This window comes from Neomonachus schauinslandi, chromosome 6, assembly GCF_002201575.2.
Source record: "Neomonachus schauinslandi chromosome 6, ASM220157v2, whole genome shotgun sequence".
Classification (NCBI taxonomy): Eukaryota; Metazoa; Chordata; class Mammalia; order Carnivora; family Phocidae; genus Neomonachus; species Neomonachus schauinslandi.
In genome coordinates this window covers 101783873-101799563 of record NC_058408.1, presented here as the reverse complement: position 1 = coordinate 101799563, position 15691 = coordinate 101783873, and the positions used below count along the sequence as shown (strand labels likewise).

General features: G+C 38.3%; 1 protein-coding gene and 1 pseudogene across 2 annotated transcripts in view; one reads left to right on the top strand and one right to left on the bottom strand.

The window, feature by feature from the left end:
- The window catches only part of CFAP70 (cilia and flagella associated protein 70), a 118632-nt gene that overhangs the window by 20648 nt on the left and 82293 nt on the right, over nt 1–15691 (top strand). The window contains exons 3-5 of one of the 2 annotated variants that reach the window (XM_021699559.1): nt 6457–6555; nt 6725–6804; nt 13197–13376. In XM_021699559.1, the coding sequence (XP_021555234.1) occupies nt 6457–6555; nt 6725–6804; nt 13197–13376 (359 nt within the window). The remainder of the gene's footprint in view (nt 1–6456; nt 6556–6724; nt 6805–13196; nt 13377–15691) is intronic. The other variant, XM_021699560.1, reaches the window with a different exon arrangement.
- LOC110589133 lies at nt 1672–2536 on the bottom strand (annotated as a pseudogene).

Below are 15691 nucleotides of genomic sequence, written 5' to 3'. Positions count from 1 at the left end.
CAAATATGATCAGGCTGGTGAATAGATCAGTGCCACACACTAGATTTGGGGCGTATTTTTGTCTGTTAGAAGAAACTGCCTCCCAAAATTTTAAAGAAAGAAAAACTTATATATGTACAAAAATAAGGGTAAGTACAATGAAGGGATGGAATATGACTGTAAAGATGAAAATTATAAAAGATTTTATAAAAGGAATTGATAAGATAAGAAGTTGGTTGTAAAAAGGAAGAAGAGAAATTAAAAAAGAACAAAAAAAGTGGGCGGGGAGAGAATGTGATCAGACAGGAGACTAGAACAAAGCCATACACTAGAGATTTAGGGTATATTTTGGTCTGTTAGAAGAAACTGTATCCCAAAATTTTAAAGAGAGAACAACTTATATATATACAAAAGATAAGGTTAACTACAACAAAGGGATAGAATATGACACTAAAAATGAAAAATAGAAAAGATTTTTAAAAAAGGGATTGATAAGATGTTGGGTGAAAAAGGGAAAAAGAAAAATTTTAAAAAATAGAAAACGAAAAAATAAAGAAAATTTAAAGAATTAACTTTGAAAGATTAAAGAATCATGGGGGAAAAAAGCCATGAATTCTATGGAATTCTAGGGGAATACTAGTGCTGGAGTTCTGCTGTTCTTAGTGATCAGTAAGCTTGGTCTTGGCTGGCTGTTCTTGTTGATCTTCTCGGAGAGGGGCCTGTTGCAGTGATTCTCAAATGTCTTTGCCTGAGGCCGAATTGCCCCCCACCCCCGCCAAGGGCCGGGCTAAGTAATCTGCTCGGGTTTGCTCTTGGTAGCTTTTGTTCCCTGCAAGCTTTCCATACAGCTTTGGAGGACAAGAAAGAAAATGGAGGTCTCCCAATCTCTGGTCCCGGAGGAGCTGAGAGGTTGGGGCCCCACTTCTGAGTGAGCCCCCAGAGAAAAGCAGTCACTCCTCTCTCCTTGGTCTCCGGTCACACTCCATGCTCACCCAGCCTGAGACCAAGCATTTCTATCTCTGGCACACGACCCTGTTTGTAGTCTCCAAACCCAGCAGATCCCTGCAGTGCGCTCCTGCGCCACTCCTCCCAGGGGAGGAAGGGGAGTCTCCCCGGATCTCCCACTTGTTGGGTCCCTGCTGGAAGAGCAGTGGCCCGACTGTGCCACGGATCATGGTTTATGGCAACCCCGAGCTAAGAGCCCACTCCTTGGCTCTGTCTCTGCAGCTGGCTTCCCTGCTCTGATACCTGGGAGCTCTGCTGCACTCAGGCACCCCTGGTCTTTCTGTGACCCCGAGGGTCCTGAGACCACACTGTCCCAGCAAGGGTTCCACCCCCCGCTTAGCCACTGGAGCGACGTCCCTCAGCGGAGTCGACTTCTAAAAGTTCTGATTTTGTGCTCCGTGGCTCTATCACTTGCCAGAAGTGGCCAAAGGAGTCCCCCTCCCCTGCCGTCTATCCTCCTGAATATCGCTTGGGATTCACTTCTCCCCACATCCTACCTTCCAGAAAGTGGTCGCTTTTCTGTTCAGAGAGTTGCTACTATTCTTTTATTTGATCTCCTGTTGAGTTTATAGGTGTTCAGAATGGTTTGATACCTATCTAGCTGATTTCCTGGGACCAGATGAAATTTAGGTCTCCTACTCTTCTGCCATCTTGCTCCTCCCCCTAATGAGGTTCTTTGTAAGAAATTTAGAACACCAATTTGTGAGGGTTAACTCCATTTGTGAGAGAAAACATAGAGCAGAGGTAGCTCTGAAGCTGTAAAACAGCTTTGATTTTTGGCAGAATTTGCAAGTCCATAGCTTTCTGATCAATCTTGCTCTGCTCTGTAATCTCGTGTTTCTCTTTCTTGGTGTCAGAGATCTCACCTTCCTGGTGTCTGGGCTTATGCAGCTTCTTCTTCTTGAAGTAAGCATCAGTGAGATGTTTGGGGATTTTCACACTGCTGATATCAATTTTGGTAGAAGTGGCAATGATGAATTTCTGTTGTGTTCTATGCAGAGGAACTTGATTGAGGGATGGCAGTCCGGTCACAAGTAGCAAGCCACTGCTCAGTTGCTTCAGGAAAACTACCCTCTCGCTCTGTGGCACCCAGTGAGGATGATCAAAATGGTCCCAGGAGTGATGTTAGCTCACAGTTTTCTCACATGCTGAATCAAAGGTTTTTTGCCATGGCTTAACAGGTTTCCAGGCACATCTTCAGTAGGATAATACCTAGGCATTTTGTGAAGCTTAACCACTCGGGTACCACCGTTCTTGTCACCACCAACTGGTTTTGTGAAAGTAGCAAAAACCTTCTCCTTCTTTCTCTTTTCAACCCTGGATTTAGCTGCCAAATACTTCTTCTCGCACATGGCCTTTCTGGAATACATAGCCGATGGGAAATATCTGCCAATTCCACTAACTAGGACGGGTTTCAGCTGCAGTGGGGCTTCCCCTTCTTTGGCATTTTAGCCTTGGGGTTACCCTTCTTAGCCTTGCCACCAGCATCAGCCTCCTTGGCTTCCAGTTTCTTTTCCTTAGTATCCGGCTTCTCAGCTTTTTCACCCACCATCTTGCAAGATGGGAAAGAGCTCTAAGAATTAACTGAACCAAGAAGATGAAAGACTTGTACAATGAAAATTACAAAACATTGCTGAAAGAAATTAAAGATATACAAATAAATTGACACACATCCCATATTCATGGCTTGGAAAAGTTAATATTGTTAAAATGTCAATACTACCCAAAGTGATTTACAGAGTCAATGCAATCCCTATCAAAATCCCAATGATGTTTTTTTTTTTTTTGCAAAAATAGAAAAATCCATCCTAAAATTCATATGGAATCCAAGAGACCCCCAAATAGCCAAAATGAGCCTGAAAAAGAGCAAAGTTGGAGGTCTCACACTTACTGTTTTCAAAACTTACTACAAAACTAGAGCAATCAAAAAAGTATGGTATTGGCAGAAAGAGATATATATAACAATGGAACAGAATAGAGAGCCCAGAAATAACCCCTCACACAAATGGTCAAATGATTTTTGACAACGGTGCCTAGCCCATTTAATGAGGAAAGGACAGTCTTTTCAACAATAGGTGCTAGGAAAACTGGATACCCATATACAGAAGAATGAACTTGGACCATTACCTAACACCATATATGAAAATTAACTCAGGATGGATTAAGGACCTAAATGCAAGACTGGAAACAATAAAACTCCTAGAAGAATATAAAGGACAAAGCTTCATGATATTAGATTTGGCAATGATTTCTTGGATAGGATACTAAATTGTGGAAGAAGCTGAGATGCCCTTCAACAGACAAATGGATAAAGAAAATGTGGTGCATATATACAATGGAATATTACTCAGCCATCAGAAAGGATGAATACCCACCATTTGCATCGACATGGTTGGAACTGGAGGGGATTATGCTAAGTGAAACAAGTCAAGTAGAGAAAGACAATTATCATATGGTTTCACTTACTTGTGGAACATAAGGAATAGCATGGAAGACATTAGGAGAAGGAAAGGAAATCAGAGGGGGAGCCGAGCTGTGAGAGACTATGGACTATGGGAAACAATCTGAGGGTTTCAGAGGGGAGGGGGTAGGGGAATGGGTTAGCCCCGTGATGGGTATTAAGGAGGGCACGTATTGCATGGAGCATTGGGTGTTATATGCAAACAATGAATCATGGAACACTACATCAAAAACTAATGATGTACTGTATGGTGACATAACATAATAATAATAAAAAAGGATACTAAAGGCACAGGTAACAAAAGAAAGAGCAAAATTAGGGGCACCTGGGTGGCTTGGTTAGGCAACTGACTCTTGGTTTCGGTTTGGGTCTTGATGTTGGCGTCAAGGTATCAAGCCCCCTCTTGGGCTCTGCACTTGGCTTGGAGTCTGCCTGAGATTCTACACCCCTTTGTCGCCCCCCATCCCTGCTCACACTTAATCTTTCTAAAATAAATAAATAAATAAATAAATAAAATTTTAAAAAGAGAGACGGAGAAAATGGACTTCATGAAAAAAAAATTTTTTTTAAAGATTTTATTTATTTGACAGAGAGAGACACAGCGAGAGAGGGAACACAAGCAGGGGGAGAGGGAGAGGGAGAAGCAGGCTTCCCGCTGAGCAGGGAGCCTGATGTGGGACTTGATCCCAGGACCCTGGGATCATGATCTGAGCCGAAGGCAGACACTTAACGACTGACCCACCCAGGCACCCTGGACTTAATGAAAATTTAAATATCTTGTGCATCAAAAGACCTATCTATGAGTAAAAAAGCAGCTCACAGAATGGCAGAAAAATATTTGCAAATCATATATCTGATAAGGAATTAATATTCAGAATATAACAACTAAAACCAACCTAATTCAAAAACTGGCAAAGGACTTGAATAGACATTTCTCCAAACATCTACAAATGGCCAATGAGCACATGAAAAAGTGTGCAACATCACTAATCATTAGAGAAATGCAAACCAAAACTATAATGAGATATCACCTCATACATATTAGAATGGAACTGGAGGGGATTATGCTAAGTGAAATAAGTCAAGTAGAGATCTTGTATACTACCATTCTATCAAAAAACCAGAAGACAACTGTTGGCAAGGATGTGGACAAATCGGAATCTGTATGCACTTTTGGTAGGAATGTAAAATGGTATAGTCACTGTGGAAGCTGGTCATTCTTCAAAAAATTAAAAATAGAATTATATGATCCAGCAATTTTACTTATGGGAATATATCCAAAATAATTGAAGGCAGGGTTTCAAAGAAATATTTGTGCACTGATGTTCATAGAAGCATTATTCACAAAAGGTAAAATGTGGAAGGAATCTACATGTCTGTCAACAGAATGGATAAGCAAACCGTGGCATATATATACAATTGAATATTATTCAGCCTTAAGAAAGAAAGTCTGACATAATATGCTACATCATGAATGAACTTTGAGTTCAATATACTAACTGAAATAAGCCAGTCACAAAAACACAAATGCTGTATGAGGTACATAATCAAATACATAGGGACAGAAAGGATCCTGGTGGTTGCCGGGGTTGGGGGGAGAATGGGAATTATTGTTTAATTGATATAGAGTTTCAATTTTAGAAGATGAAAAGAGTTATGGAGATGGATGGTGGTGATGGTTACACCAAAAATGTGAATGTGTTTAATACCATTGAGTAGGATGGTGAATTTAATATGCATGTTACCACAATAAAAAAAAGACATTAAAAAAAGTATTTTGTGATTATTTTTGAAAACAAAGATCAGAGAGTTTGATAACATACCACATAGGCATGTATGTTATCAAATTGTATTATCTTTGTCAAAAATACTGAAGATGAGCCTAAGTTTACAGGAAACAAGAATTGAGAAACAAATTAAACACCATGGTGGGGTTGGGGAGAGACAAATCCAGAAAATGAGACAGTCTAGAAAACAATTGGGTCTGATGTCTTTAACAAATCAGTGTCATAGAAAAAAATGTATGTGGGAGAAAAGCCTGTTCTAAGTGAAAAGAAATGTAAGAAATATGAGAACTGGATGTTCTCATCCAAAGAGAGCACATGTTGGTCTTTGGATCCTAGTTTGAACAAACAAGCTACAAAATAAATTTTGGGATAATTAAGAAATATTAAATGTAGGCTGGGCATTAGATTAATTAAGGAATTACACTTAATTTTATTATTATACACTTGCTAGATTGATAAAGTTATTGTGATTATATAGGAAAATGCCATATTTTGAATTTTTGTATACTTTAGTATTTAGGGGTAAAATGTCATGATGTCTGTAATTTACTTGAAAGTATTTCAGCAAACAAAAATAGATGAAGCAAATATGACAGCATGTTAACTATTGTTAAATCCAGGTGATGGCTATATAGATACTCATTCAGTATACCAATCTCTCTACTTTTTTGTGTATTTCAAATTTTTCATAACAAATTTTAAGCACATACACTGAGTAATGCTGCAGTGATAAACCTGGTACATACCTTGCATGCTCTGTAAATCACTCTAAGGTCTACTAAGTCCTAGGCAAAATGGGAAAGATCTAGAACATTATTTCAAACTGCAGATTGCGACTTTCTAGTCATTCCTAAAATTGAAGAGGATCATGACCAGTGATTTCTTATACATGAAATAGAATACAAAATGCTTAAGGGTTTCCAGTTAGGAAGTATGAATATTATGTGGAACTTTGTTTTAATCATATACATCAGTTACTTTTATACATATGTGTGTACATGATTATGATGTAAAGTCTATTTTTTACTATAACATGTATGCAAAAATTTAATAGGTCACTGAGGTGGTTCAGTATTTTCCACCAGAAGTCACTAACAATGGTGCCTTCTCAAGTTTCAAGTTAATTTCTCTTAAATTTCTTTGACAATGCTTTGTTTGCTGCACTGTGGTTATCTGATGGATGACCCAAACATATTCTCATTTTCTTTGTTTTGATTTTTCTAGTAACTATGACTGAAGTTTTACCAAAGGAAAAGAAACAGAAAGATGAGAAGACTTCAATTCTTGGTCAAGCTGTGGTGGACCTTCTTCCTTTACTGGAAGGTCAGATGTGTGCTTTGCTCAAAAGCAGATATAGGAAAGCTCATAAAATTTAGCTCCAGAGAAGTGCAAAAATCAGCCTTAGTGAATTTGAGGGGTTTGATAAAAAGATGAACACATTTATCTCTGCCTAACCCTTCCTTCTATGGCTTGATTTGCTTTCTTTTTGCAGGAGAGAGTTCATTTGAAATGATGGTCCCCTTGCACCCTGTGCCAGGCTCTCCTTTAGAACTTGTTCGGTCAAGTGTAAAGGTAATCAGAGTTCTAAAGCTCCACTTTCAGCCTGCCGTTGTCTACCAAGTCTGTTTGTTATAAAGATTTGATTCAGTTGAGTCCAGTTCATCAGGTGTATTCTTTTCACAAGCACACAGAATGCTAAGTTCTGGGAAACAAAGATAAATAAATCAGAGTCCTACTTTAGGAGCCCATAATCTACACGTCATGGGTCATAATCAGTGTGATTAAATAAGGGAGTGGAGCATGTGGGCACAGAGTAGTTAGTTATTGGTTACTTTGCCCAGGGGTACACGTAGAGAAAGCTTAACCAAGGAAAGGTCCTGATGGATTAAATTGAATAACACGTGAATGCACCTACCACACTTTCTGGCATATTAAGCCTGAATTGGTAGGCTGTGCTAGTCTGGTTTGTCTTCTGGCCTGTGTTTTCCATTCTTCCTGGGGATCGGTAGCTTCTTGGGTCTTTACTTTTGCCACTCTGGTGCAAGTACACTCACTTTCAGCAGATACCACAGCTGCCTTCTGTTTTGCAAAAGTGAAAGAGAGAAAAGGGCCCAAATGACCCAATTATTCCGATTGCAGTTCCCTAATTAACCACTGCTGTGGGTCCATTCCTGCTTCTTGTTGATTTTGACCTTGGAGCTGCCATAGTCCACTCCTGTGTCTGCTGTGGTCCTCTCTCTCTTATTTTAGGCTGTGGTTGTTTTCTTTCTAGGTTGTTTGGTTTTTTGTTTTAAGATCTGATTTAATTTGCTTTCTGTCTTTCTAGGATTCCTATAAATATGTAGTCCACTGATAGCAATTCTTATTTTCCAGGGATGTTATAGCATTATTCTTTTATTGGAGGTAAAGATATAATTTAGTATCTTTCTGTAATTCTATGTGACTTGTGCTAGAAAGAGGTATATATCTTTGCTCAGTCTGCCTTCATTGGTCCAGTCTCCCTGCTTATATACTTATATGTACTTATGTTGATTTTCCTTACATATCTTTAGAAGAAAAATTAGTCAAATGGATTATTAGTCCTTAGGATGTTTGTTCATAGTATTTCTGTGTTTGCTTGTTTTACACATTCAATGAAAAGAATATATCACACTTAATTTCCATTCACTTGAGAGTTCTCACTAATTTTATATTTAAGCATCTACACTGATTATTCTCAAGACTCAAAGAGTAGGACATAAACCTGTCCTTGGAAAAGAGTTTCCAATTCATCTTCAAGTATTTCCTGTCTTGATTGAGTGATACAAATTAGAAAACTTCGGGACATTTTACTTATCTTTCCAGAGACATACTGGTCAGAGGTGTCACATTCTTCAATGCCTCTCTTTCTTAAAATCTTCTTCCCTTTGGTGTTCTCACTTCCTGCTCACTGACTGTACCTTCTCAGGTTCCTGCACCAGACCTCTTTCCTCTGCCCATGTCTTAAGTGTGAAGGTTCTAACCTTGGCCACCTTTTCTTCTTAGTCTGTGTTCATATTCCTGGGTTGCGGGGGGAGATTATTCATTATTTAACAGTCACCAGTATGAGTGCTTCCTTGGACCCTAAATACAACCAGTCCCCAAATCTGCCTTTCAGCAAATCCAGCCTTTTATATCTCCTAAGTGCCTCTTTTCTTAGCTTTATTCCTACTCTTTATTGCCTTATAACCTCTCATTGGAACATTACAAGTAGCCTTATAACTGCTCTTACCTCCCTCCAGTTCCACCTTCTCACTCTTGTCGGGTGACTTAGAAGTAAATAGGATCACATCTCATCCCCTGTTCAGTACTATGTAGTTCATGGATTCCCCTACTTCTTACATGTTAAGGTCCAGATTCCTTAGCAGGCATGCAACGGCTTTTATAATAGGAACCTGCCACTTGTTCAATATCATCTCCCAGACTCCCCTTCTTACGCTTTATATTCTAAAATCCTGAACTACTTACACCTGAACAAAATACACCATGCTGTTTCAATCCTCTTTTACATAAACTCTTCTTTTAGTTCAGAATTATTTTCTTTCCTTTCTCTGCTTATCTAAATTGCAAAATTTTAGTAATTTATTTTATAGAAGTCAATTTAGGCATCACCATCTCTCCTCCCCACCCCAATAATTAATTATTCACTTCCTCTTTGGTGCTCCTTGACTAGGGAATTTTATATAGGTCTCTATTATAGGATTTATCATAAATCATGGAATTACAATATGAATCCCATAATAAAAGGGGTCATGTCTCCTTTATCATTATATTCCTAGTGCTGTGGTAAAGTGCCTGGCATATAATTAGCAACCAATACATATTTTATTTTATTTATTTTTTATATCGAATGCTTCATGAATTTGTGTCATCCTTGTGTAGGAGACATGCTAATCTTTGTATTGTTCTAACCAATATACATTTTAAAGCTTCTTTCTATTGTATCCTGTGTGTGAATGTTAGATACATACATATATATCTATATCTATACTTATATCTGTATATATATGGGTATATACATATATATTTGAAAAAATATTTTCTTGGGGTGCTTGGGTGGCTCAGTCTGTTAAGCATCTGCCTTTGGTTCGGGTCATGATTGCAGGGTCCTGGGATGGAGACCCACATGGGGCTCCCTGCTCAGCGGAAAGCCTGCTTCTCTCCATCTGCTGTTCCCCCCGCTTGTGTGCTCGCTCCCCCTCTCTCTCTGTCAAATAAATAAATAAAATCTTTAAAAAAAAGAAGAAAAAGAAAAAATATTTTCTTATTAAAAAGCACATTTCCCACCCTCCATGCCTGTCAGCCCATGAACTTGTCAGTGTGCTGATGGGCCAACTTCAGGGCCACATGGGGGCCAGTCTGTGGATGTACTTTAAGGAGTTTCAGGAAGGGGCCTCCCCTGCCTGCACTTAACCCCATGGTTTGAGGGCCCCAGGAGCTGACATTTGTATCGTGTTTGTAAAGCTCAGATGTCTCAGGTCTGGGCCGTGCCAGGCAAGGAGAAAAATTAAAAGAGTCGGGGTTTTTCCAGAAAAAAAAAAAAAATACAAATAAAAGCACATTTGCCAAATCAGAATTTCTTTTTTTCCCCCCAAGGTCATTACAAAGTTCTTTTTTTTTATATTTTTATTTTTTATTAAAGATTTTATTTATTCATGTGAGACACAGAGATACAGAGAGAGCGAGCGTGAGCAGGGGGAGAGGCAGAGGGAGAGGGAGAAGAGGTTCCCCGCTGAGCCAGGAACCTGATATGGGGCTTGATCCCAGGACGCTGGGATCATGACCTGAGCTGAAGGCAGACACTTAACCATCTGAGCCACCTAGGGGCCCCTTTTTTGTTTTTTGTTTTTTGAAATTACATTTCAACTTTACTTTTTTAAGATTTACCTAGTAGAGTGATGTTCTACATTTTGTTAATACAAATAAACAACATATCCACATATGATATGTACATCTCATGAACTAGCAGGCTATCTGAACACCATTTACAGCATTGTTTCTGAGAATTTCTATTGGAGACATAACTTGGAAATTTCTCATTGTAGAATATGTAATTCTTTTTTTCCTTAAGGATTATTTTAGAGAGAGATAGAGCATGCATGTGTGCAAGCAGGGGGAGGAGCAGAAGGAGAAGGAAAGAGAGAATCTCAAGCAGACTTCCCGCTAAATGTGGAGCCCAAAGTGGGGCTTGATCTCAGGAGCCTGAGATCATGATCTGAGCAGAAACCCAGAGTCAGACACTCAACTGACTGAGCCACCCAGGCGCCCCAGTAGAATGTGTAATTCTTTAACAATAATATTAATTATTCTTACTAATGGTGATTTCTAAGAAAATAAAAATGAACAAATTATTTTTCTCCTCTCTAATTAAAACATGAGCTGTCTTGATAGCCCTACTTGGGTACATTACTAACATCGAATCCTTGGTAGCTCTTCTAAAAAACTCATTTTTTGAGCTTGTTCATGCTGTCAAGAAATACTTTCTCATCTGTGAAAAATGGAAATATATTAAAGAATATGATTTTCAAATATTTAGTAAGAAAACCTAAAATTTTATTTTATTTATTTATTTATTTTAGATTTTACTTAAATTCAAGTTGTTAACATATAGTGTATTATTAGTTTCAGGGGTAGAATTTAATGATTCATCAGTTGCATATAATACCCAGTGTTCATTACATCAAGTGCCCTCCTTAATGCCCATCACCCGTTACCCCATCCCCCCACCCACCTCCCCTCCAGCAACCCTCAGTTTGTTCCCTATAGTTAAGAGTATGTTATGGTTTGCCTCCCTCTCTGTTTTTATCTTATTTTATTTTTCCTTCCCTTCCCCATGTTCATCTGTGTTGTTTTTTAAATTCCACATGTGAGTGAAATCATTTGGTGTTTGTCTTTCTCTGACTTATTTCACTTAGCATAATACACTAGCTCCATCCACGTCATTGCAAATGGCAAGATTTCATTCTTTTTGGTGGCCAAGTAATATTCCATTATATATATGTGTATATATATATATGTATATATATATATATATATCTCACATCTTCTTTATCCATTCATCAGTTGATGGACATCTGGGCTCTTTCCATATTTTGGCTATTGTGGACATTGCTGCTATGAACATTGGGGTGCAGGTACCACCTGGAATCATTATGTATCCTTTGGATAAATACCTAGGAGTGCGATTGCTGGGTCATAGGGTAGCTCTATTTTCAACTTTTTGAGGAACCTCCATACTGTTTTCCAGAGTGGCTGTACCAGTTTGCATTCCTACCAACAGTGCAAAAGGATCCCCCTTTCTCTGCATCCTCACCAACATCGGTTGTTTCCTGAGTTGTTAATGTTAGCCATTCTGACTCGTGTGAGGTGTTATCTATCTCATTGTGGTTTTGATTTGTATTTCTCTGTTACCAAGTGATGTTGAACATTTTTTCATGTGTCTTTTAGCCATTTGTATGTCTTCTTTGGAGAAATGTCTGTTCATGTATTCTGCCCATTTCTTGATTGGATTATTTGTTCTTTGGGTGTTGGGTTTGATAAATTCTTTATAGATTTTGGATACTAGCCCTTTATCTGATATGTCATTTGCAAATGTCTTCTCCATTCTGTAGGTTTGCCTTTTAGTTTTGTTGATTATTTCCTTTGCTGTGCAAAAGCTTTTTATCTTGATGAACTCCCAATAGTTCATTTCTGCTTTTGTTTCTCTTGCTTCTGGAGACATGTCTAGTAAGAAGTTGCTGTGACCAAGGTCAAAGAGGTTGCTGCCTGTGTTCTCCTCTAGGATTTTGATGGATCCATCCCTGTCTCACATTTAGATTTTTCATCCATTTGAATTTATTTTTTTGTATGGTATAAGAAAGTGGTCCAGTTTTGTTCTTTTGCATGTGGCTGTCCAATTTTCCCAATGCCATTTGTTGAAGAGACTGTCTTTTTTCCATTGTATATTCTTTCCTGCCATATAGCTGAGGGTCCATTTCTGGGTTCTCTGTTCTGTTCCATTGATCTATGTGTCTGTTTTTGTGCCAGTGCCATACTGTCTTGATGATTACAGCTTTATAATACAGCTTTGACGTCCAGAACTCTGATGTGTCCAGCTTTGGTTTTCCTTTTCAACATTACTTTGGCTATTTGGGGTATTTTCTGGTTCCATACAAATTTTAGGATTGTTTTTTCCAGCTCTGTGAATAATGCTGGTGTTATTTTGATAGGGATTGCATTGAATGTGTAGATTGCTTTGGGTAGTATAGACATTTTAACAATATTTGTTCTTCCAATCCATGAGCATGGAATGTTTTTCCATTTCTTTGTGCCTTCCTCAATTTCTTTCAAAAGCACTCTATAGTTTTCAGAGTACAGATCTTTTACCTCTTCGATTAGGTTTATTCCTAGGTATCTTATAGTTTTTGGTGCAATTGTACATGGGATTGATTCCTTGATTTCTCTTTCTGCTGCTTCATTATTGGTGTATGGAAATGCAATAGACTTCTGTGCACTGATTTTATATCCTGTGAGTTTACTGAATTCCTGTATCAGTTCTAGCAATTTTTTGGTGGAGTCTAATTTTTAAAAAGTACTACATTTAAATTACAAAGATAGTCACAGAATATAAACTGGCAAAAAAAGCAACCCAATGTCACTCATGTGAAACTACTATTAACATTTCAGTATAGGACCTTCCAATTCCTCTTTTATATGTATTTGTATACATATGTGACCTCAGTATGGTAGAGGGGAAAGGCCTCTAGCTTAGGAATAAGATTCTCATCTCAGCTATAGTTCTAACGCATGAGACTTAGAGAAAGTTATTTGAATCCTCTATATGGAAATAATTAAACTTGACCTTCTTACCTTGAACAGTGATATGAGATTCAAATAAGATAATGAAAAAAGGGGGTGGGAAGGCCTCTGGCATTCTCAAAATGCTGCATAATTTTATTCTTTTCCAGCAGTGCAGTCTTGAAGTTAAAGTATTTGTGGCAGAACCCTTATTGACCACAGCACAGATCTTAGGAGGCAATCTACTGAAAGTCACATTGGAGGCTGCCTACTCTGTGCCTGAATCTTTCATTCCAGTAGGGCCTATGCAGAACTACATGGTTGGTATGCAAGTTCCATCAGTTGGAGAGGTAAAGCCCTACAACCAGATATTTATATAGATTTAAACACTCATATGGTCATCTCTTCCTCACCTGCTAAGATTTCATTCAAAGCAAGCTCTCTATTAATGACTGAGATTTTCTTTAGGTTAAAAAAAATAAAGTTTACTTCTGTTTTATATGTAGATATCTATAGTTTACATATACATAATAGTATATATTACATATAATTTATGTCAATAAATACATATTTATGGTGGAAAATATGTAAAGCATTTTAAAATTGACTATTTTTAATGTGTTTCTATATATTACTTTTATGCGTGTATTTTGGGGATTTGTGTGCTTAATTGTATAAAACTTTCTCTTAATTTCAGGTTATTTTCTTAGTCCAAATTTCTTTTTTTTTTTTAAGATTATTTATTTATTTTGATGGGGGGAGAGAGAGTGCAGGTGCGTAGGGCAGAGGGGCAGAGGGGCAGAGGGAAATGGAGAGAGAATTTCAAGCAGAGTCCCTGCTGACTGCAGAGCCTGACACACACTGCTGGATCCCATGACCCTGAGATCATGACCTGAGCCAAAATCAAGAGTCAGATGCTCAACCGACCCACCCCGGCACCCCTCTTAGTCAACATTTCTATGGAATGATTGTGTTGGATTTTTTGAGGCTCTTGATAGAGATTTCCAAATTGTTTGCTAAAAAGGTATAATTAGTTAATACTGCCATCTGTTTTATTGCCATCTACATTTCAGTAGGAACCCTCCAATTCCTCTTCACCATTTACATTCCCACCAGCAGTATAAAGGGTTCCAATTTCTCCATATCCTTGTCCATATTTATTATTTTTTTGTTTTGTTTTGTTTTGTGATAATACCCATTCTAATAGGTGTAAAGTGGCATCTTCTTGTGTTTTAGATTTGCATTTCCCTAATGACTGATGACGTTGAACATCTTTTTCCATGCTTATATTGCCATTTGTATATATATATACTTTTTAAAGATTTTATTTATTTATTTGACAGAGAGAGACACAGTGAGAGAGGGAACACAAGCAGGGGGAGTGGGAGAGGGAGAAGCATGCTTCCCGCAGAGCAGGGAGCCCGACGCGGGGCTCGATCCCAGAACCCTGGGATCATGACCTGAGCTGAAGGCAGAGGCTTAATGACTGAGCCACCCAGGCGCCCGCATTTGTATATTTTCTTTTGGGGAAATGTTTATTCAAGTTCTTTGCCCATTTTTGAATCAGGTTGTTTTTTGTTGTTGAGTTTTAAGAGTACTTTATAGATTCTAGCTATTAATCCCTTATCAGATATGTGATTTGCAAATATTTTCTCCCATTTTTTACTTTGTTGTTAGTATATTTTGCTGCACAAAATTTTTTAATTTTAATGAAGTCCAATCTATCTATTTCTTTCTTTTGTGTCTGTGTCCTTGGTGTCATAACCAAGAAATCATTGCTTAATCCAATACCATGAAGTTTTTCCCGAGTTTTCTTCTAAGAGTTTTATAATTTTAGTTCTTATGTTTAGGCCTTTGATTCATTTTGAGTTAATTTTTGTATGTGGTTTAAGGTAAGGGTAAAACTTGATTTTTTTGCATGTGGATAATTAGTTGTTTTTTTTTTAAGATTTTATTTATTTATTTGACAGAGAGAGACACAGCAAGAGAGGGAATACAAGCAGGTGGAATGGGAGAGGGAGAAGCAGGCTTCCCGCGGATCAGGGAGCCCGATGTGGGGCTCGATCCCAGGACCCTGGGATCATGACCTGAGCCAAAGGCAGACACTTAACGACTGAGCCACCCAGGCACCCTGGATAATTAGTTTTCTGCATCATTTATTGAAAAGATTGTCCAGGGCGCCTGGGTGGCTCAGTCGGTTAAGTGTCTGCCTTCAGCTCAGGTCATGATCCCAGCATCCTGGGATTGAGCCCCACATTGGGCTCCTTGCTCAGTGGGGAGCCTGCTTCTCCCTCTCCCTCTGCCCGCCACTCCACCTGCTTGTGCTTTCTCTCTCTCTTTTTCTCTGTCAAATAAATAAATAAAATCTTTTAAAAAAGAAAGAAAGAAAAGACTGTCCTTTCTCCATTGAGTGGTCTTGGCATCCTTTATTTTGACAATTTTTGCCACTATTCTTGTTGTTATGGAGGAGCAGCTTTTCAGCGGTCTTTACTCTGCCATTCCAGAAATGCCTCTCCTTCACAGAAGTTTTTTAGCTAACCCAAACAACTAGAAGTGTTGAATTATAGGGTATGACAATTTTAAATTTACTGGAGACTGCAAAATGGCTTTCCATAGTTATACCAATTTATATTTCCATCAACTATGTATAAGAATATCATTCCCT